Below are 23,570 nucleotides of genomic sequence, written 5' to 3'. Positions count from 1 at the left end.
GTTGTGTTTCTTTGGAGAACATTGAAGAATAAAGCAATTTGATTTTTGTGAAAGGATGCAGAAAACATTGTTAGGTCAGTGAACCTGTTCTTCTTAGTTATGTTTCAATATCACATAAATTCCATATCAATGAAATTACTTTGCATTGGAGGCGATGAACTACATTACAAGGAATTTGGTCTCTCTCTCTCTGTTCTCTGAGAAGATGGTGCCCATTTAGATCTGTCTGCCCACAGTGCTGCAGGCTAAAGCTTTGTAAATTGTGTGTTTAAGAGTGAAAGCTGGTTGCTATAGTGTAGGCAAGGTGCCAGTTCCTTGGGTGATGGCACAGGTGTCAGTATTTAATAGAATGATTAGTTCTACACTGTGAAAAATCTTTAAAATTTACAAGTCTTTGTTGATATACCAGATCTCCTCAAGTCCTTAATGCAGTGTAGTTCCTGGCGTGCCTTCTTCATGACTGTATGGATGTGTTGAACCTAGAATAGATACTCTGGAACGTTGATGCCCAAAAACTTGAAACTGCTCACCCTTGTCACCGTTGACCACTCAATGAAGACTAGTGTATGCTTTCACAACTTCCCCTTCCTGAAGCCCACAATCAGGTCCTTGGTCTTGCTAAATTGGGTTGTTGTTGAAATACCACTCAACCAGCTTATCGGTCTCATTCTTGTACAACTCCTTGTCACCGTCTGATTTTCTGCTAACAGTGGTGTTATTGACGAATTTATAGATGATGTTTCAGCTGTCATGAGTGTTGAGAGTAGAGCATTGGACTAAGTGAACATCCATGAGGTGGAGCTGTGTTGATTACCAGTGAGGAGATGTTATTTCTGATGGTGGTCTCCTGATGAGGAAGTAAAAGATCCAGCTGCAGAGGCCCAGACTTTATTGATTGGTACTAAAGGGATGATGGTATTGCTGTTGAGCTGTAATCAATAAACCTCGGTCTGACATGGGTATTGCTGTTGTCCTGGTACCCCAAAGCCCAGTGGAGAACCAGTGACCACTGTAGACCCATTGTGGTGGTAGGAAAATTGCAGCATGTCCATGTTCTTGCTCAGGTGGAAGTTAATTCTAGCCATGACCAGCCTCTCAAAGGACTTCATCACAGTAGATGTGAGAGCTGTCAGGCAATCGTCATTGAAGCAACTTACCCTGTTCTTCTTGTATGATTGCTGTAGGGTGGGAACCTCAGACAAACAGCAGTGAGAACATTCTAACCATTGGTTGGCACAGGTTTTCAATATCAGCCAGGAACACAATCGGGGTCTGACACCTTGCAGGTATTGCCCCTTGTAGGATGTTCTGATGTTAGCCTCCAAGGCAGAGAGCACATATGCTGTAGAGATTTGCATAAATCATTTTTTGTCCCTTTCAAAGCATTTATAAAGACGTCGAGCTCATTTGGAATGAAGCATCATGGCCATTTATACTATTAGGTTTTATAGGAAGTAATAATACACAAACCCTGCCACAGCTGTTGTGCATCCTATTTGGTCTCTAATGTCACATGCAATTACCTTTGCATTCTCCTGGTGCCCTTCAGAAGGTCATACCTGGACTTCTTGTAGGGTTCTGGATTGCTGATCCTGAATGCCACAGAACTGACCGTCAGCAGACTGCATAATAATCTGAGTTATTATGGCAGCAATTCCTGAGGAAGTGACAGGGGTTGCTAAGGCACTGATGTGAGAAGTTGCCAGGGTTACAAAGCAGCCCTTTGTTACTAGGGCAGATGCCATTTATTGAGCTTGTTTGCTTCATTAAAGTTGATTCCATTCATATTCAATATTTCCTTTTCCATACCATCCATTAAAAAAATTTTAGAAGCAAAGTGAAAAGTTAAATTCATTGGCGGGAGGTATTTAAGTGCATGTGGTTTGATAAGTTGCATAAATTCAACGTTACCAAAGAAACCTCACAGAATTTGACTCCCAGCTCTCGGTACTTTCAATTTTGTAATTTTTATGAAACTGGATTTTAAAATATCCTGGACTTCAGGAATATGTTTAAAATGGGATCCTACTGTGCAGCTGAGAGCTCCGTTTGATATTTACAGATGCTACGTGAATTTGCCGAGGCTGCACAAGTTAAATTGGTCTTTCACTGCTTCCTGTGGACTGGGAAGATTTTAACATCTGCTGAAGATAGTTTTGAATGTGTAACTAGCACTGACTCAGCACTATGCACCTCCTCCCCACCACTCCCCATTCAAAAGGCATCTTTGCTTTCCTTAAAACAAACCTTCACACCCTGAACAAACTCTGAATGAGGAGCTAGTTCAAGATGCGCTGGCATACCAACTTCAAGACCGGAATATTGACATTTCACACTCCCAATTGCTGTGGGCTGAACCCAGTAGCAGCTTTTTACCATTGGTCTTTCCAGTAGGCTAATGTTTGACCAGCTGTTGGGCAGAAACAAGGAAAAATGCTAACAAGGTTCTATATTAGCATGAGATCTCTAGCCACCCAGCTTTTTCAGTTTCTTCCACATTCTCCTCAAATATCAGGCCAAGAGATGGCATTAGCACAAAGATGAGAAGATCTGCAGATGTTGGAGATTCAAAGCAACACACACAAAATACTGGAGTAACTCAGCAGACCAGGTAGCAACTATGGAAAAGAGTAAACAGTCAACATTTCGGAACGAGACCCTTTATCAGGACCCAGGGTCATCTATTTACTCTTTTCCATAGATACTGTAAGGCTTGCTGAGCTCCCCCAGCATATATTTTTGGCATATTGCCACAGGATGGTATGATAGTTTCTGAAATGTGGGGAAGGTAGGAACTGCGAATAGTTTCATTCCACAGAGCCTGATAATGTAGATGCAAGGTGATTTGTAAAATTTTTGACTAACTTGAAAGATCTGCACACAGTTCCTGAATGTCTCAAACTACTCAAAAAAGAACAAGCAAAACACACCAAAGGTCAAGTCATTGACTCTGTCACCATGGTTCATTTGAACAGTGGTGAATTTGATAGTGCGAAAATTAGCTTTAGCCGTCACCCAGGGAGGTAAAACAAAAATCAGACACAGTTTTAACTTCTGGTAGTTATCCAACAATCCTTTCTGAAAGCAGACATAAGAATTACAGGAACAATTTAACTTGGATGAGCTCCATAACTGTATAAGTCCATCAATAACTAGGCGTACAGCTCTACATGATAAGAGTCATCATCTTCTGAATTTGCTTTTTAAAATTAATTTTCAAGATCTGCAAATCTAAGCCCAGCATTTATTATTTATTTCCAGTTACTCAAAGGCAACTACGGTCGCTATGGTGAAGGTAGTCCCACATGCTCTTGGATAGGGAGTTTTAAAGTATACACGCAATGACAATGACATTGTCATTGATGATTAGGAAATTTTTAAGGAACAACAGAACTTAACTAAAAAGGCAATACGGGGAGAAAAAATGAGGTACGAACGCAAGCTAGCCGGGAATATAAAGGAGGATAGCAAAAGCTTTTTTGGGTATGTGAAGAGAAAGAAGAAAGAATGTTGGGCCCTTGAAGAATGAATTGGGTGAAATTGTTATGGGAAACAGAGAAATGGCAGAAGAATTTAATAAGTACTTTAGATCTGTCTTCACTAAGGAAGACACAAGCAATCTCCCAGATGTATGGATGGGCCAAGGACATAGGGTAACAGAGGAAATGAAACAGATTGACATTAGGAAGGAAACGGTGTTGAGTAGACTGATGGGACTGAAGGCTGACAAATCCCCAGGTCCAGATGGTCTGCATCCTAGGGTACTAAAGGAGGTGGCCCTGGAAATTGCAGATGCATTGGTAATCATTTTCCAATGTTCCTTAGATTCAGGATCAGTTCCTGAGGATTGGAGAATGGCTAATGATATCCCACTTTTTAAGAAAGGAGGGAGGGAGAAAACAGAGAACTATCGACCTGTCAGCCTAACATCAGTAGTGGGGAAGATGCTAGAGTCCATTATTAAGGATGAAATAGTGGCATATCTAGATAGCAGTGATAGGATTGGGCCGAGCCAGCATGGATTTACCAAGGGTAAATCATGCTTGACTAATCTATTGGAGTTTTTCGAGGATGTAACCAGGAAGTTAGACAAGGGAGATCCAGTGGATGTAGTGTACCTTGATTTTCAGAAGGCACTTGATAAGGTCCAACATAGGAGATTAGTGGATAAAATCAAAGTTCCTGGCATTGGGGGGAAAGACATTGACATGGATAGAAAACTGGTTGGCTGATAGAAAGCAAAGGGTAACAGTGAATGGGTGTTTCTCGGAATGGCAGGTGGTGACTAGTGGGGTGCCACAGGGCTCGGTACTGGGACCACAGCTGTTTATGATTTACATCAACGATTTAGATGAAGGCATTGAGAATAGCATCAGCAAGTTTGCTGATGGTACTAAGCTGGGTGGCAGTGTGACATGTGATGAGGGTGTTAGGAGAATTCAGGGTGACTTAGATAGGCTGGGTGAGTGGGCAGATACTTGGCAGATGACGTTTAATGTGAATAAATGTGAGGTTATCCACTTTGGGAGTAAGAACAGGAAGGCAGATTATTGTCTGAATGGTGTAGAGTTAGGTAAGGGAGAAATACAAAGAGATCGAGGAGTCCTTGTTCATCAGTCACTGAAGGTGAATGAGCAAGTGCAGCAGGCAGTGAAGAAGGCTAATGGAATGTTGGCCTTTATTACAAATGGAATTGAGTACAAGAGCAAGGAAATCCTCTTGCATTTGTACTGAGCCCTGGTGAGACCACACCTGGAGTATTGTGTACAGTTTTGGTCTCCAGGGTTAAGGAAAGATATCCTGGCTGTAGAGGAAGTGGAGCGTAGATTCACAAAGTTAATTCCTGGGATGTCAGGACTGTTTTACGCAGAGAGGTTAGAGAGACTGGGCTTGTACACGCTGGAATTAAGGAGATTGAGAGGGGATCTGATTGCAATATATAAGATTATTAAGGGATTGGACAAGATAGAGGCAGGAAATATGTTCCAGGTGCTGGGAGAGTCCAGTTCCAGAGGGCATGGTTTGAGAATAAGGGGTAGATCATTTAGGACAGAGTTAAGGAAAAACTTCTTCTCCCAGAGAGTTGTGGGGGTCTGGAATGCACTACCTTGGAAGGCAGTGGGGGCCAAGTCTCTGGATACTTTCAAGAAGGAGCTAGATAGGTATCTTATGGATAGGGGAATCAAGGGATATGGGGACAAGGCAGGAACCGGGTATTGGTAGTAGATGATCAGCCATGATCTCAAGAAGGTGGTGCAGGCTTGAAGGGCCGAATGGTCTACTTCAGCATCTATTGTCTATTGATATATTTTGAACTTAGGATAGTGCCTGACTTGGAAAGGAACCTGAAGGTGGCATCTTGTCTTTAGTGGTAAATGTTGTACGTTTGGAAGGTGGTGTCAGAGCATCCTGAATGAACAACTGCAATGAATTTTGGAGATGGTATGTTCTACAGCCACTGTGCTGCTGATTAAGGCAATTAATGGTGTTGGTGATCTATAGGGTGCCATTCAAATGGGCTGCTTTGTTCTGGATGGTGCCCTATTGTTTGAATGCTGTTGGAATTGTATTCTTCCAGGCAAGAGGAGAGCATTTCATCATACTCCTGATGTGACTTGTAACTGGTGGACAGGAATTCCCATGTATATCCGTGATACTTCCACATTTTCAACTCCCTGGTCCTAACTACCACACTTCCAAATTAGGAGGGCCTGAGGGTCTCTGCTTCTTCATTGAACTTAGGCCCAACTAGCTCCCCTCTACCAACACTGTCATCCTCACATGAATAACTTTGTCAATGCCACTCGCACTTTCTCCTGATTAAAGGTGTAGCTATGCGAACTCATTTTGGCCCAATCTATGGCTAGCCTTTAATTGGAACAGTCCACTTAGGTTCACCCCCTCAGCTCATTTCCAGTATATCGATAACTGCATCAATGCTGCTTCCTGCAAACATGGTAAATTTCCAAAATCTCTGCTTTTGTTGCCTATTTTCAGACAGTTTGTATCTTCACATGGTGCATCTTTAACTTTTCCCTTTACCTTCTGGATTTCTGATCTTAATCTCAGAAGATTAGTGTGCCACAAACATCCATTACAAGCCTATAGACTTCCAGCTTGCCTCTTGTAAGGACTGCATTCCGTTCTCCCAGTTTCTTAATTACCATTTCATTTATTCTGATGGTGAGACTTTCTGCTGAGGTGATTCTGTAATGTTTCCTTTTACCTGAACAGCACTTACTTTGGCATAGTTGTCAGAGCAGTTGATGACATCTCATCTATTTCCCAATCCCCCTTTCTGGACAACAAGCAGAGAGTTACCATAGTTGTTAACTCCCATGCCGCCTGCTCTAATATCTAATGGATCGTCCCTTGCCATTGTAGGTCAGCTCCAATTAGATTCTATCACTGGTCCCACTTTTCTCTCCACTTTTCCTTTCAGATGTTAAGGGAACCATTTCCTTTGAATCCCAGCTCGGCGCTACATTCCTCAACAACACTGTTGTGGCATTTCCCTCACAAATGCAAGAGGTGCAATATTTGTCCTTTCTTTCGTTCCCACTATTCAGGGATCTGAGCTATTGCAGTGGTTCACTTGCACGTCTTCTAATCAAGTGCACTATTTTTGGTGTTCACATTGCTTTCTCTATATTGGAAATAACAATTGCAGATTGAGTGATTGCTTTGTGGAGCACCTGTGTTGAATCTGCAAGAGCAACTTTGAACTTCCTGTTGTCTACTACTTTCATTCTTCATCCCATTCCCAACTGACCTATCTATCTGTGGTATCCTATACTCTCACAACGAAGCCCAGTGCAGATTTGAGGAACAGCACCTGATCTTACCATCAGAGCACATTGCAGTCTTTTGGACTAGATATTAAAATCACCAACTTAAAGTACTTTACTTTCTCTGCATTAGAACTGACCATTCATGTTGTCAGTTATCCACTTATTTTCTCTTCATGAATAGGACCAGTGGCTAAACATTCTAATTCCATTTCCTATTTTGACATGTAAATCTATGGCCTCCTATCGTGCCAAGAAAAGGCCACCCTCAGGGTGGAGAAGCAAAACCTTATATTCTGTCTGGGTGCCCTCAAGATGGCATGAATATTGATTTCTCCTTCCAGTAAACAAATTCCCTCCTTCCCTTCTTCTATTCCCCACTCTGACCTTTCTTACCTACCTATTACTTTCCCATGGATTCCCTCCTCCTTTCTTTTCCCCTATTGTCTACTCTCCTCTCCTGTCAGATTCTTCTTTCTCCAGCCCTTGACCTTTCCCATCCACGTGGCTTCACCTATCACCTTCCTGATAGTCAATTTCCCCTCTCCCCACCTTTTTATTCAGGTGTCTTCCCCTTTGCTTCTCCATCCAGAAAAAGGTTCTCAGCCTGAAACATTGACTGTTTACTCTTTTCCATAGATGCTGCTTAATCAGCTTCGAAGCTCCAGCATGTTGTGTGCGGAACTTTGGATTTCCAGCATCTGCATTTTCAGCTTCTCATGTTTATGACCTTCTGGTTATGTCCTACATCCCTGTAATTTGTAACACATTTTGCTTTCTTTGCCTGTTTATCACCCTCTTGCTGCATGGTTAGCCAATTTGAAAATAAATTTATCCCCATGGCAACCCAACCCATATTCACTTTCTTTTATCCTTAGCTGCAACTTAAATATAATTAGTTTTTCTCTCCTTCCGTTCTGATGACGGATCGTTGAATTGCAACATGAACTCTGTTTCGTTTTTTTAAAACAGAAGTTGCTTAACCTGCTGAGTGTTTCCAGAATTTTCTGTTTTTATTCCAAATTTCTAGCATCTGTGCCATTTCAGTTGCATGAATGTAAGTTTGATCCAGCCAAGCATTATTACAAGCTTGGTGTAAATTCCCTATTTTGAGTCCGAGTCCATAGAACCATAGAACATTCCAGTACAGAAACAGGCTTTTTGGCCCTTCTTGGCTGTGCCGAACCATTTTTCTGCCAAGTCCCATTGACCTGCACCTGGCCTATATCTCTCCGTACACCTCTCATCCATGGAGGTGTATGGAGAATCCTCTACAAATAAACATTGGTGCTTGGTTTACTATCTTTATGACCTTGTAAATCCATGGCAAAACCTTTAGTGGTTGTTGTATTTTTATACGGAGATCCCATTGTTCCTTTACCTCAACTAGACTTGCACCTTGCATACACTGGTTGACTTCTCAGTTTTTCCCACCAATGTTGCACTGAATCACTTTCACCCCTGTTTAAACTTCTTCGAGATTTCTTGTCCATTCTGTGTGTCTGTTGATGTTCTTGGTTCACACAGGCAGTATGTTCACTAAGAAATAAAATATGCAAATAGCTGGCCGGTGGTGTAGTGGTATCCACACCGGACTTTGAGGCACATGGTCGCAGGTTCTAATCCAGCTGGCTCCTTGAACACTTTCCATCCATGCTAAGCTGAGCGTCAAGCAATCAACTCTGCCTCATAAAAAGCAGACAGATGCTAAAGAGATGGCAAGATAGCCACCTGATACGGCACAAGGTGCGGAGAAGAACAACATCAAAATATGCAAAGTAGATAATTAATAGTGAATTCTTAATATTAATAATTATTAATTAATAATGTAATATTAATTATAAAATTATTTAAAAATAATAATTAGCAGTGAATTCTTGATCCAAAATGGTGGCGCGACGCAGCTTGCAGTGGCCACTCCGGAACTGATTATCTGTTATTTGTGAAGTGGAGTGCCGTGCGCAATCATAATTGATTGAAAACGGACGTGGAAGCACGGAGAAACATCGGGAAATTCCAGGAAGACCATCTTCGTTGCTGCTGCTGTGAGGTCCCGAACTCTGCTGGGAAGAACAGGTCCCCAGTCCTCGAGGTCGCGTTGTCGATGGCTGTTGGCGGGGGTGTCTTAATACGCTCGGCAGAGGATGGTGATCGGAGAAGCTGTGCCGGAGGGGATGGTTGTCGGCTCGGAGGTTTGACGGACTCGGGTCGCTTTCGGTGTGTGCTGCGTCTGCGAGGCTGGTTTCGATGGAGCTTCCATTGTGTGCTGCATCTGCGAGGCTGAGTTGGGCAGCGCCTTAGCAGTCCATAGCGGGGGTATTCCCTTCTGCCGCCGGCGTGGGTTGGCGAGGCTGTCGGGACCCTGGAGACTTGTGGAAACTGTGGTGATTTCTTTTGAACTTATAGTCCTTTAACATCTTGGACTATTTTTACTGTGCCCATAGTCTTTTTTTAATCAACTATGCTATTGTTTGCACTGTTGTAACTATATGTTGTAATTATGTGGTTTTGTGCAGGTCATGTAGCTTTAATTTTTGGTCTTGTTTTTGTCTGGTGGATTTGGAGCTCCTTTCCGGGAAACGCGCTAGACGGTAGCGCGATATTAATATGCAGTAGCCTCTCCGGACTCTGGATTGGGGATTGCCAAACGTTACGTGGATTTTCTGGTGTAGTCTGTTTTGTCGTCTGCTTTTGTGATATCATTCTGAGGGAATGTTGTCTCATTTTTTATCTGCATTGCATTTGTGGTTTCTAAATGACAATAAACTGAATCTGAATCTGAATTCTCTGACCAAACTCTGAAGCACTGTTCTGTGTGTGACAGTGCATTTCAGTTTGATATTTTGTTTGTATCTAATACTGCTTTGCCTTCTATCATATACGGTTTCTTTTTTTCTTATTTCTTTTTAATTGGGTGTAATTCATTGTTCCTCTCTATTTACTGCTTTGTGAAAATCTGTTTGGCTTAATCACTGCAGTTAAAAGCTGGTCTACAAAAGCATCTGCACTCCAAATTTTACTTATTACTTAAATTTACTTATTACAAAATTTACTTATTATATTATCACATCTTGACCAAACCCAATTTCATTAATTTCTTTGGAGGTTTTCAGAAGAAGCAGGAATCGGCCCAGATTGCTTGTTCTGATGATTGACATAAAGTACTGATTAAGACCATAAGATACAGAAGCAGTGAGTCTGCTCTGCCATTCAATCATGGGCTGATCCAATTCTTCCAGTCATCCCAACTCTCCTGCCTTCTCTCTGTACCCTTTGATGCCCTGGCTAATCAAGAACCTATCTATCTCTGCCTGAAGTACACCTAATGACTTGGCCTCCACAGCTGCTCACGGCAAGAAATTCCACAGATTTACTACACACTGACTAAAGTAGTTTCTCTGCGTCCCATTTCTAAATGGACGTCCTTCAATCCTGAAGTTGTACTCTTGTGTCCTAGAATCCCCTACCATGGGAAATAATTTTGCTATATCTAATCTGTTTGTTTCTATAAGATCCCCTTCATTCTCCTGAACTCCAGGGTATACAACCCAAGAATTGCCAGACGTTTCTCATACAGTAATCCTTTCATTCCTGGAATCATTCTTGTGAATCTTCCCTGAATCCTCTCCAACGTCAGTATATCCTTTCTAAAATAAGGAGCCCAAAACTGCACACAATACTCCAAGGGTGGTGTCACGAGTGCCTTATGGAGTCTCAGCATCACATCCTGCTCTTGTATTCTACACCCTGATAAACGAATGCCAACATTGCATTCGCCTTCTTCACAACTGACTCAGTCTGGAGGTTTACCTTTAGGGTATCTTGCACAAGAACTCCCAAGTCCCTTTGCATCTCTGCATTTTGAATTCTCTCCCCATCTAAATAATTGTCTTCCTATTTATTTCTTCCACCAATGTGCATGATCATACACTTTCCAACATTGTATTTCATTTGCCACTTCTTTGCCCATTCCCTTAAACTATCTAAGTCTCTCTGCAGGCTCTCTGTTTCCTCAACACTACCCGCTCCTCCATCTATCTTTGTATCATCTGCATTTGGCCACAAATCCATTAATTCCATAGTCCAAATCATACATCCTAAAAAGCAGCGGTCCCAACACCGGCCCCTGTGGAACTCCACTGGTAACCAGCAGCTAGCCAGAATAGTATTCCTTTATTCCCACTCTCTGTTTTCTGCCAACCAGCCAATTCTCCACCCACACTAGTAACTTCCCTGTAATTCCAAGGGCTCTTACCTTCCTAAGCAGCCTCATGTGCGGCACCTTGTCAAAGACCTTCTGAAAATCCAAGTACACCACATCTACTGCATCTCCTTTGTTTACCCTGCTTATAATTTCCTCAAAGAATTACAGTAGGTTTGTCAGACAGGATTTTCCTTTCAGGAAACCATGTTGGCTTTTGCCTATCTTGTTGTGTGCCTCCCGGTACTCTGTAATGTCATCCCTAACAATCAATTCCAACAACTTCCCAAATACTGACATCAGGCTAACAGGTCTATAGTTTCCTTTCTACTGTCTCCCACCTTTCTTAAATAGTTCTGGCTTCCTTCTATGCCTTCTCTTTTACTTGTACTTTGGCTCTGACTTCACTTGTCAGCCATGGTAGTGTCCTTCTTCCCTTTGAAATTTTCTTCTTACTTGGAATATTTGTCTTGCACTTCCCTCATTTTTCACAGAAACTCCAGCCATTGCTGCTCTGCTGTCCTTCCTGCAAATGTCCCTTTCCCGTCAACTTCGGCCAGTTCCCCTCTCATGCCTTTTTAATTTCCTTTATTCCACTGAAATACCGACACAATGGATTTTATTTTTTCCCTCTCAAATTTCAAAGTGAACTCAATCATATTGTGATCACTGTTCCCTACAGGTTCCATAACCTCAAGCTCTCTTATCACCTCCGGATCATTGCACAACACCCAATCCAGCACAGCCGATCTCCTAGTGGGCTCAACAATAAGCTGTTCTAAAAAGCCATCCCTTAGGCATTCTACAAATTCTCTCTCCTGAGGTTCAGTATTGATCTGGTGTTCCCAATCCACTTTCATGTTAAAATCATGATTAACCATTAGAGCTTTCCATTAAGATTGCTTGTTAAACAAACAGAAGATAGATTTCTTTAGTTTTCAATTCTAATGAAATATCTACAAGTGTGTTGCTAAAATTATTTTCTATTTTCAAATGCTGATTGATTTGCAACGTGTTTTCACTGCTTCTATGATTTCTAAAATGCTCGAACCTTGACCAATTCTATAATGGGGGTAGACATGTGAAGAGTGAATAAAGTTCAAAGTTCAAATTAATATTACTGTCAGTATTATATGTCATCACGTACAACCCTGAGATTCATTTTCCTGCAAACATACTCGACAAATCTATAGAATCGTAACTATAATAGGATCAATGAAAGATCAGCCAGAGTGCAGAGGACAACAAACTGTGCATGTGCAAATATAAGTAAATAGCAATAAATAATGAGAACATGAAATCACAAGATAAAAAGTCCTCAAAGTGAGACCATTGGTTGTGGGAGCATCTTAAGGATAGGCAAATGAGTGTGGTTATCCCCTTTTGTTCAAGAGCCTGATGGTTGAGGAGTAGTAAATGCTCCTGAACCTGGTGGTGCGAGTCCTGAGGTGCCTGTACCTTCTTTCTGATGGCAGCAGCGAGTAAAGAGTGTGGCTTGGGTACTGAGGATCTTTGATGATAGATTCTGCTTTCCCATGACAGTATTTCATGAAGATGGTTAGGAGGGCTTTGCCGATGATGTATTGGCTGAATCCACTACCCTTTGTAGGATTATGGAGTACCACACTTACTGGAATTTAGGGAAACAAGACATGGGTTTGAATCTTCTGGGAAGTGGTACACTGCAGGTACTTGTCAGCCACCTGCCCGCCTAACCTGTGAGCTGCTTCAGGTAAGTTTGCTCCAAACTGCACTGCAAAGCCCATCAGAATGCCTGGCTCTTCTGTAGCTCTGCCTCAGGATAGATTTGACAACCTGGTAAGCCTTGATCTTTTGGCTTCCCAGCTACAAAGAAATGACTGGTCAAAAGCTAATAGTAAATAAGCATACCAATATTTATTGAAAAGTGCTTTGAAAGGTTAAACAATTACTCATTAGCAAACATGTAAAAGCAACCAAATGTATTTAAATCAATTTGATTAAGTAAAAAAAATTAACTCACTTTCTACTTGACCTCCTCCCCTTGCAGCCTGCTCTCCGCAGGATGTCCTGCTGCAGGAATAATGGGGAAATTTCTTAATGTAAACACTGGAAAATATTCAGAAGTTTACAATGCCTAATAGTGTTTATACAAGTTGGTTGTCAAAACACAATTAGGAAATTCCTGGTAGTCAGCTGCGAACTTTGTGGAGTCCTGAACTTTTACAGAGTATGGTTCTGTGTGGAAACGCTGGCAATTCTGTAGAAGATTAGAAATTAATTTCAGTGAGCCTTATAAAATTGAAAACAGTTGAATGACAAAGAATCATCGGTGGGGGGGGGGGGGGGGAAATCTCTCTGATATCTTCCTGCTTCTATTTCTCCTAACTTTCTTGATTGACTATATTTTTGAGATGGAGCTGTATGAACATTTTGAGACTATTCTAAATGTCCAACTCCAATGCAATGGCATTCAGAATGTATCAGGAGCAAACTCATTCATTTCTCTGCTTATATTGTATGACTTTGGTAGTATTCCTCTTGTCATTTTGAACAAATATTCTAACCGGATTGCATAAATTATTTCCACATTTCCTTAAAGATACTATTTTTAAATTTTAGGCACCTTAGTTATAATGTTCTTTTTAAATAGTGAAAATTGCTTAACCATTGCACCTACCAAGCTACTTGTTTCACACAGTGTTTTGTTTTCACAATTACTACTCTCATTACAATGTGATATTTTGTCAAGTTTGAGACAGTTTTCTAAAAACTTAATTCTCTGTGGAAACCAAAAGTATTCTGGCAACTAACCCATGAACTCTGTCACGTCAAGAGGAATTGGTTAATAAATGCTCTACTAATTGAGGAATGACTGTATAATATATTAATACATGTTAATTATTTCTCTGCAGGGTCCTCGTGGCCCTCCAGGGCTACCTGGTCAACCTGGGAAAAGAGGACCTCGGGTAAGTACTTCTGTTACTCTCAACCTTTGCACCAAACTAATATAATTAATATTATTAAGTATAAACCACTTTACAAAACAGTGATTGTGACCATTTAATATAAGCATCATAATACTATTAAATAAATCTATAGAACATAGAACAGTACAACACAGGAACAGGCCCTCCAATTTTAGACTTTTAACCCTGGAAAAAAATTACTGTCTGTCTGCTCTATCTATACCTCTCATAATCTTATAAACCTCAATCAAATCTCCCTTTAGTTTCCACTGCTCCAGAGAAAACAACCCAAGTTTGTCCAACCTCTCCTTACAGCACATGCAATCTAATCCAGGCAGTATCCTGATAAACCTCTTCTGCACCTCTTTCCAAAGCCTCAACACCTTACTATAATGGGTTGACCAGAATTGTATGTAATACTACAGGTGGGACCTAGCTAGAGTTTTATAAAGCTACAACATATCTTCCTGACTTTTCAACTTAGTACTTCAACTATTAAAGACAAGAAAGCCATGTGCCTTCTTAGCCACCCTTTCAACCCATGTAACCTCTTTCGAGGTGCTATGAACTTGGACCCTAAGATTCCTCTGCTTATCAACACTGTTAAGGGTCTTGCCCTTGGTGATATACTGTCTCTTTGTGTTTGTCCTACTAAGGCGCAATACTTCATGTTTGGCCAGGTTACGTTCCATCTGCCATTTCTCCGCCCATATTTACAACTGATCTATATCCCGCTGTATTCTTTGCCAGTCTTCTATGCTATCCACAACGCCACCAATCTTCATGCCATCTGCAAACTTACCATAATTCATTTCTTTTAATGAAAATGGGCTATTAAATCCAATCAAACGTAAGAGAATTTTATCCAAAATGAAAAAAGAACAAGCCGATGTAGTATATTTACAGGAAACTCATTTAAGTGATAATGAACCTAAAAAACTAAAGAGAATGGGCTTCACTAATCGGTTTTTCTCCTCATATAAATCAGGACATAGGAGAGGAGTTGTTATTCTTATCTCAAGTAAGCTAAATTTTGAAAAAATATTTGAAATAGGAAATAAAGAAGGCAGATATGTTCTGGTAAGGAGGAATATAGATGGCAATTCAGTTACTCTATTGAATATATACGCATCCCCGGGAAGTGATAGTGGTTTCTTTCAGAAAATTATTGATATTATGGTAACGGAAACAGAAGGTCTCCTGATATGTGGGGGAGATTTAATTTCACAATTACAACCAAACTTCCAATAGTGAAACCTATGAAACAAAATCTTTACATAAGAAAGTTAATACACTTTTTGAGGATGTTGGTTTAATTGATATATGGAGTGACCTTTTCCCTGACAGAAGGGATTACACTCATTATTCTGCTCCACATTCTGTATATACAAGAATAGACTATTTCAAAACATTTGGGAAAGACAACGACAAAATAAACACCTGTGGAATTGGGACAATAGATGTAAGTGACCATGCACCTATGTATTTATCTGTTGATTTTGACCTACAACCAAAGAATACTATTTGGAAACTAAATTCAAGTCTACTCAATGATCCGTACTTTAAGGAACAAATTAAAAACGAAATTGGCCTCTACTTAGAATTTAATGATAATGGAGAGGTTTCACCTCCCATTTTATGGGATGCTCTGAAGGCGGTCTTCAGAGGGAAAATTATAGCGATATCTTCATATAAGAAAAAAATAAGGAATAAAACATTAGAGGAATTACAAAATAGACTGAAGGAGCTAGAGAAAAACACAAATTGAATTTGGCACAGGATACATTAGGGGAAATTAAAAGAATTAGGAATGAAATATATAATTTGGCTCTGCAAGAAATCAGGAAAAACCTAATGTTTCTGAAACAGAGACATTATGAAAGTGGATCGAAATCTATGAAAATACTGTCGTGGAAACTGGCAAAAAAGGTAGCAGAAAATACAATTCATAGAATTAGGAACCCAAGAATGAAAATGATAAAAAATAAGCTAAGTGAAATTCAAGAAGCTTTTGAAGTGTTTTACAAAACGCTATATTCCGAAGTTCCAGGGGGAAGCATAACTCAAATTGACACCTTCTTGAATTCTCTAGAGTTACCCACTTCAAGCGAAGAACAAAATAGAACGATGACTGCTGACATAACTGAAGTTGAATTAAAAGCTGCAATTAGTAGGCTTAAATTAAGCAAGTCACCACGATCAGATGGGTATATGGCAGAGTGGTACAAAGAATTTAAAAATGAGTTAATTCCTGTTTTACTCCCCACACTGAACTGGGCTCTAAAAAAGGCACAAATGCCACCCAGTTGGAAGGAAGCGATAATCTCAGCTATACAGAAAGAAGGCAAGTATAAAATGGAATTCGGGTCATTTAGACCAATATCCGTTCTTAATATAGATTATAGGTTATTTACCTCCATCATGGCCAAACGGTTAGAGGAGTTTCTACCCATACTGATACGTAATGATCAGACAGGTTTTATACGACAACACCAGACTCAAGACAATATATGAAAGACACTTCACATTATGGATCATATACAAAAAAATAAAATCGAAGCAATAGTGATAAGTGTGGACACTGAAAAAGCATTTGATTCGGTTAATTGGAATTTTCTTTATAGAGTTTTACATAGATTTGGTTTCCAAGACACAATTATTAAAACTATACAGACATTATATGACAATCCTACTGCTAGGATTAAAATCAATGGATATTTATCAAATGGTCTTACACTAGAAAGGGGCATGAGACAGGGTTGTGCATGGTCACCAGTACTCTTCGCGCTATATCTGGAACCATTAGCTCAATACATCAGACAAAATGAAGATATCAGGGGAATTACTATTAAAGGGACAGAGCATAAATTGGCTTGTTATGCAGATGACATTTTGATCTATCTAGGGCAACCAACATACTCTTTACCTAATTTGATGCAATCCTTTGAACAATATGGTCAATTATCAGGATACAAGATCAACATAGATAAAACCCAATTACTTGCATATTATTATAGCCCACCAAGAGAAATTGAAAGTCAATACCCCTGGACATGGCACACAGAGTCTTTCAAATATTTGGGCATCATAAAGATTTGGCATAATTATCAGAATGTAATTATCAGCCTCTATATAAAAAAATTAAGGAAGATGTAGCAAGATGGAGCCTGATTCTGTTTTTCAGTCTCAGTTCAAGGATTGAGTCTATTAAAATGAATAGACTGCCCAGACTGTTATATCTCTTTCAGACCCTACCAATAGAGATTAATCAAAATCAATTCAATGAATGGAACAAGATGCTATCAAGGTATATTTGGCAGAGTAAAAGGACGAGAGTTCATCTCAAAACATTGCAATTAGCAAAGGAAAAGGGGGGCTGGGGCTTGCCTTCTCTTAGAGATTATTATTTTGCAGCACAGTTGAGAGCTGTGATCTGTTGGTGCAAACCATCATATGACGCTTAATGGAAAAACATTGCGGAGCGGGTACTTCCCATCCCCATACAAGCAACTTTGGCTGATAACAACCTGCAAAAGTACATAAATACTATTGATAACCCATGGGTGAAATTGACTCTTAAAATATGGAAAACCACTATAAAAGAATATAATCTAGAGGGAGATATTGTAATTCTTAAATGGTGTGCATACGACTCTGATTTTACACCAAATAAATTGGATGCTAGATTTAAGGACTGGACAGCTAAAGGAATAACATTTGCTTGCAACATAATGAAAGAAGGAACACTGTTCAGTTTTGAAATGCTTAAAGAAAAGCACCTATTAGAAAAACAAGATTTTTATCGTTATTTACAGATGCGACAATATGTTAATAAGACTCCTAAAAATGTAACCAAGGTGAATACATGTTTGATAGAGCTCTTTAGAAAAGCATATAATTCAGATAATGGTAGTAGAATCATTTCAAGCATGTATAAGGGGTTGTCAAGTCTTAAAACACATTCAACTTCATACATTAAAACAAAATGGGAGAAGGAATGAGGGATAATTATATCTGAGGAAGAATAGACAACAATATGGAGATATCAATGCAAGTGCACCAATTCACAGAAATGGAGGGAGTTTGGATGGAAAAACTTGATAAGATATTTTATTACACCCTCTCAGAAATCCCATTATGATAGTAACCTCCCTGTTTGCTGGAGAAATTGCAGAAATCAAGATACGAATTATTATCATATTTTTTGGGACTGCCCTGTTATCAAAAACTATTGGAGGGGGATACACAATGCCCTACAAGACATATTTAAATGTGAAATACCCTTGGAGAGTAAGACCATATATTTTGAATATACAAACCCCATTTCCAGAAAAGTTGGGATATTTTCCAAAATGCAATAAAAACAAAAATCTGTGATATGTTAATTCACATGAACCTTTATTTAACTGACAAAAGTACAAAGAAAAGATTTTCAATAGTTTTACTGACCAACTAAATTGTAGTTTGTAAATATACACAAATTTAGAATTTGATGGCTGCCACACACTCAACAAAAGTTGGGACAGAGTTAAAATAAAATTGAAAAGTGCACAGAATATTCAAGTAACACCGGTTTGGAAGACTCCACATTAAGCAAGCTAATTGGTAGCAGGTGAGGTATCACGACTGGGTATAAAAGTAGTGTCCATCAAAGGCTCAGTCTGTGCAAGCAAGGATGGATCGTGGCCCACCCCTTTGTGCCAAAATTCGTGAGAGAATTGTCAGTCAGTTCAAAAGGAACATTTCTCAACGCAAGATTGCAGAGAATTTAGGAGTTTTAACATCTACAGTACATAATATTGTGAAAAGATTCAGAGAATTCAGAGACATCTCAGTGCGTAAAGGGCAAGGTCGGAAACCACTGTTGAATGCGCGTGATCTTCGAGCCCTCAGGCGGCACTGCCTAAGAAACCGTCATGCTACTGTGACAATTATAGCCACCTGGGCTTGGGAGTACTTCAGAAAACCATTGTCATTTAACACAGTCCGTCGCTGCATCCAGAAATGCAACTTGAAACTGTATTACGCAAGGAGAAAGCCATACATCAACTCTATGCAGAAACGCCGGCGAGTTCTCTGGGCCCAAGCTCATCTCAGATGGACCGAAAGACTGTGGAACTGTGTGCTGTGGTCAGATGAGTCCACATTTCAGCTAGTTTTCGGAAAAAACAGGCGTCAAGTTCTCCGTGCCAAAGATGAAAACGACCATCCTGATTGTTATCAGCGAAAGGTGCAAAAGCCAGCATCTGTGATGGCATGGGGGTGCATCAGTGCCCATGGCATGGGTGAGTTGCATGTATGTGAAGGTACCATTGACTCTGAGGCGTATATTAGGATTTTAGAGAGACATATGTTGCCATCAAGGTGACGTCTCTTCCCGGGACATCCATGCTTATTTCAGCAGGACAATGCCAGACCACATTCTGCATGGGCTACAACAGTGTGACTTTGTAGACAAAGAGTGCGTGTGCTTGACTGGCCTGTTGCCAGTCCAGATCTATCTCCTATTGAAAATGTATGGCGCATCATGAAGAGGAGAATCAGACAACTGAGACCACGGACTGTTAAGCAGCTGAAGTTTTATATCAAGCAAGAATGGAAAAAACTTCCAATTGCAAATCTACAATTAGTATCCTCAGTTCCAAAATGATTAAAAAGTGTTATTAAAAGGAAAGGTGATGTAACACAATGGTAAACATGTCTCTGTCCCAACTTTTGTTGAGTGTGTTGCAGCCATCAAATTCTAAATTTGTGTATATTTACAAAATACAATTAAATTGTTTAGTAAAACTATTGAAAATCTTTCCTTTGTACTTTTGTCAGTTAAATAAAGGTTCATGTGAATTAACATATCACAGATTTTTTTATTGCATTTTGGAAAATATACCAACTTTTCTGGAAATGGGGTTTGTATACCTCAAGAATGGTTGAAAAGAGATAAATATTTAATGAATATACTGTTGGTGGCTGGTAAAAAGACTCTTACTAGGAAATGGTTATCACAGGAGAGCCCAACTTTAAATACATGGATGGAAATTACAATGGACATTTACAAAATGGAGAAGATAACAGCATCTGTTAATCATAAGCTGGAACAATTTGATTCATACTGGGAAAAATGGTTTAACTACATAATTCCTCATAGGCCTGATTTTATTCTCACAAATCAACGAATCTGTTGTAAAAAAAAGATCACTCCCTATTTGTACATAGTTCTTTCCTTTTGCTTGTTTTTTCTTTCCATTCTTTTCTATAAGTGTAAATACTTTGATAAATACTCAGATAGATACTTTGTGGAGATTTGTGATATATATGATTATATGATGTATATGTACAATGTCTGAAATACATCTTATGGAAATGTTTGATGAACTTCAATTAAAAAATAAATTACAAGAAATTCCCTCTCGTGTTACCCCTAACTCTCAACTCATGTCGTTTTGTTTGAATTTCCCCTACTGTCAATGGAAAAAGCCTATCCACGTCAACTTTATCTATCCCCCTTATAATTTTAAATTCCTCTATCAAGTACCCCCCTCAACCTTCTACGCTCCAAAGAATAAAGACCTAACTTGTTCAACCTTTCCCTGTAACTTAGGTGCTGAAACCCAGGTAACATTCTAGTAAATCTTCTCTGTACTCTCTCTATTTACAGCCCCACCTCTGGATGGATTTAAGAAACCCTTCTGGATGCATGTAACAGTTTCTGACCCATCTAAACCTCTTGCACTAAGATGGTCCCAGTTTATATTGGGGAAGTTGAAGTCCCCCATGACAACAACCCTATTGATTTTACACCTTTCCTTAATCTGCCTGCATGTCTGTTCCTCAATGTCCCTGTGGCTATTGTGGGGAGGGTCCACACAGAGTGATTGCACCCTTCCATATTGATTCTGTGGACAAGCCCTCCAGTAGGTTCTCTCTGTGATATTGTCCCTGGCTCACCTCCCCCTGCTTTTTACCCTCCCTCTCTATCTAAAACATCAAAACCATGCACATTAAGTACCCATCTCTGAACCATTTTCAACCAAGTCTATGTAATTATCACAACATCATAACTCCATATACTGATTCATGCTCTAAGTTGATCTCCTTTACCCATAACACACCTAGCATTTAAATACACACTCGTCAAGCTATCCATACTATCTTTTACTTTGCTTCTACCCATTTTCACCGGCCTTGACATCTACCTTCCTCTGCATCCCCCCACTCCCGTCAAATTTGTTTAAATGCTTTTGAGTACCTCTAGCAAACCTTTCGACCAATATATCCCTCCAGTTTAGGTTCAACCTGATCCTCTTGTACAGTTCACCAACATCCCAGAAGAGGTTCCAATGATTGAAGAACCCAAAACACGAAACCCTGCCCACAGCACCAATTCCCTTGCCACTCATTCATTTGTGTTATCATCCTATTCCTGCCCTGACTAGCATGTGACAAGAGAATTACTACTTTGGAGATTCTGCTCTTCGGCCTCTTCCCTAACACCCCATATTCTCCATTTCCCCCTTCTTCCGATGTCATTGGTGTCGTGACCTCTGGCTGCTCCCCCTCCCCCTTATGAATGTTCTGCAGCCACTCTGTGTCATCCTGGACCCTAGCACCTGGGAGGCAACACAACACTGTGGATTCTCTGTTGTGGTCACAGAATCTCCTGTCTGTCCCCGAAATATTGAGTCTCCTATCTGTATCACTGTGCCTGACCTTATGCTTCCCTGCTTAGTTTCTGAGCCAGCCGAAGTGCCACTGGTCTGGCTGCTGCTCTGTCCTGGTAGGTCACTTCCCCATCCCCACCAAGGTCCAAAGGGTTGTGCTTGTTGCTGAAGGGAATGGCCAGAGGGGTACCCTACACTCACTGCTTACTCCCTTCTCCTGGTGTTCGGAAGCCTGCATTCTGGGTGTGACCAACTCAGTAAAAGTCTCATCTGAGGTTTTCAGCCTCCCAGGTGGTCCTGAGTGCATCCAGACCCCTAACCATCCTGCCTACACTGAACTAAGGATTTATATAAAAAAAGCAATACCTGCTCTTATCTGTGCCTTCATGCTCACCTAGGTCTTTTACTGTGCTACATTTTACCTGATTATTAAATGCTATTTTATTTTGCATGTTGATATATTTTACCTTTTTCGCCTTGTCTTGTATCTGAGCTCATCTAGTATATTTCCCATTTATTCTGATCACTCCCAGCTCTGCTTGATCACCAGTGTCCTTAAGCCAATGGATTACTTGTCCAACATCCGTTACTGGAAGGCCAGAAATTTTCTTTGAGAAAATGATGGGAAGATTAGACATGGCATCTTTGTACTGTAGACTGTACTGTACACTCACTGTAGACTTTGTTACCTAGACACCTAGCCAATCCCTCTTCCTGGCAATTGTCTAAAAGTGAATCAGATTATTCTTATCTTGATGTTTGGTGACTTGTCTGGCTTTAAGATAACCTCAGATGCATAGCTGTCTTAATAGTAAGACGATCTACTTCAGTCTAACAAAGGGTCCCGGACCTCAAGCATTAACCATTTCTTTTTCCACAGATGCTTTCTTGAACATCTAGCTGTTATTTCACCTCTGACTTCAGATCTCCACCTATCTGTTAATCATGTCAATAATTTGGCCTCACTTCTAAGAATTTCAATATCTCTCTGCGACTATCTTATAAGATATCTGTTGGACATATTCTGCAAAGATATTGTGATAGTATACCTTTTATTATTGGAAGATACAATACCTTATCTCAGGTTCGTCATTGCTAATTGTCAGCTTCTCAGCTGGCTGAGATTTCCTGCAGGGCAAACTTATCAGGAGAACCATCATATGCATATGTCACCTACGTTGTCTCTCACTTTCTATTTATTAGTCTGTCGATATTTGTTTACACCAAATACAGCAGGTAAAACAGATTTAAAGTTAAACTGAGTTTTCAATTGCATATACAGTGTAAAACAAAACTGTTAATCCACATGTTTAGGACTTTGGTGGTGTCAGATGGACAGATTTTCTGGACTATCAAATTAATACGCCATTGCACCTTGAATACACGTTCAATGATGATTCAGAGTAGAATCATAAGTTTTCCAGTGAATGTAGTAATGTTGATGGAAGCAGGTGGAAACAAGCTTCTGGTGAGTTTCATGGGGGTCTGAGAAATAAAACCAGGTGTATTTCAAGGCAGTCTGGAAACTGAGGCTGCAGTGAATGAAAGTGAGCCATGGATGAGGAGACAAGTGAGAGAGAAGGGACCATGGGAACCTGCTCATGGTAGGTCAGAAGGCAGTGTGCGAACTTGGCACCCGGTGAGTGATAGTGAGTTCAGGAACCTGGCACGAGGAGTGAAAGAGTACATGGGAGCTAAGGCCCTAGTAAGTGGGAAGGGAGGACAGGAAACGGCATGTGAAATGAGGCCCTGGTATTTGAATGGGAGTGTGGCAACTGAGGTTCTGGTGTGTGAAAAAGAGCAGGGGAACTGGAGCCCTAGTATATTAATGACAGCATGGAAATCAGCAAGTCGTGAATCAGAAGCTAAGCTGTCATAATTTATGAATGAACACACACAAAATTCTGGAGGAACTCAGCAGGCCAGGCAGCATCCATAGGAAAAAGCACAGTCAACTTTTCAGGCTGAGACCCTT

The 23,570-nt window shown here is 40.2% G+C and overlaps 1 protein-coding gene across 1 annotated transcript in view; it reads left to right on the top strand.

Annotated features, from left to right (window-relative positions):
- The window catches only part of col27a1b (collagen, type XXVII, alpha 1b), a 591,032-nt gene that overhangs the window by 91,696 nt on the left and 475,766 nt on the right, over nucleotides 1-23,570 (top strand). The window contains exon 4 of the mRNA XM_059993655.1: nucleotides 13,884-13,937. Coding sequence (XP_059849638.1) covers nucleotides 13,884-13,937 — 54 coding nt within the window. The remainder of the gene's footprint in view (nucleotides 1-13,883; nucleotides 13,938-23,570) is intronic.

This window comes from Hypanus sabinus, chromosome 18 (assembly GCF_030144855.1).
Source record: "Hypanus sabinus isolate sHypSab1 chromosome 18, sHypSab1.hap1, whole genome shotgun sequence".
In the NCBI taxonomy this organism is placed as follows: domain Eukaryota; kingdom Metazoa; phylum Chordata; class Chondrichthyes; order Myliobatiformes; family Dasyatidae; genus Hypanus; species Hypanus sabinus.
The sequence above is the reverse complement of the archived record's forward strand: the minus strand, read 5'-3'. Positions and strand labels throughout refer to the sequence as shown.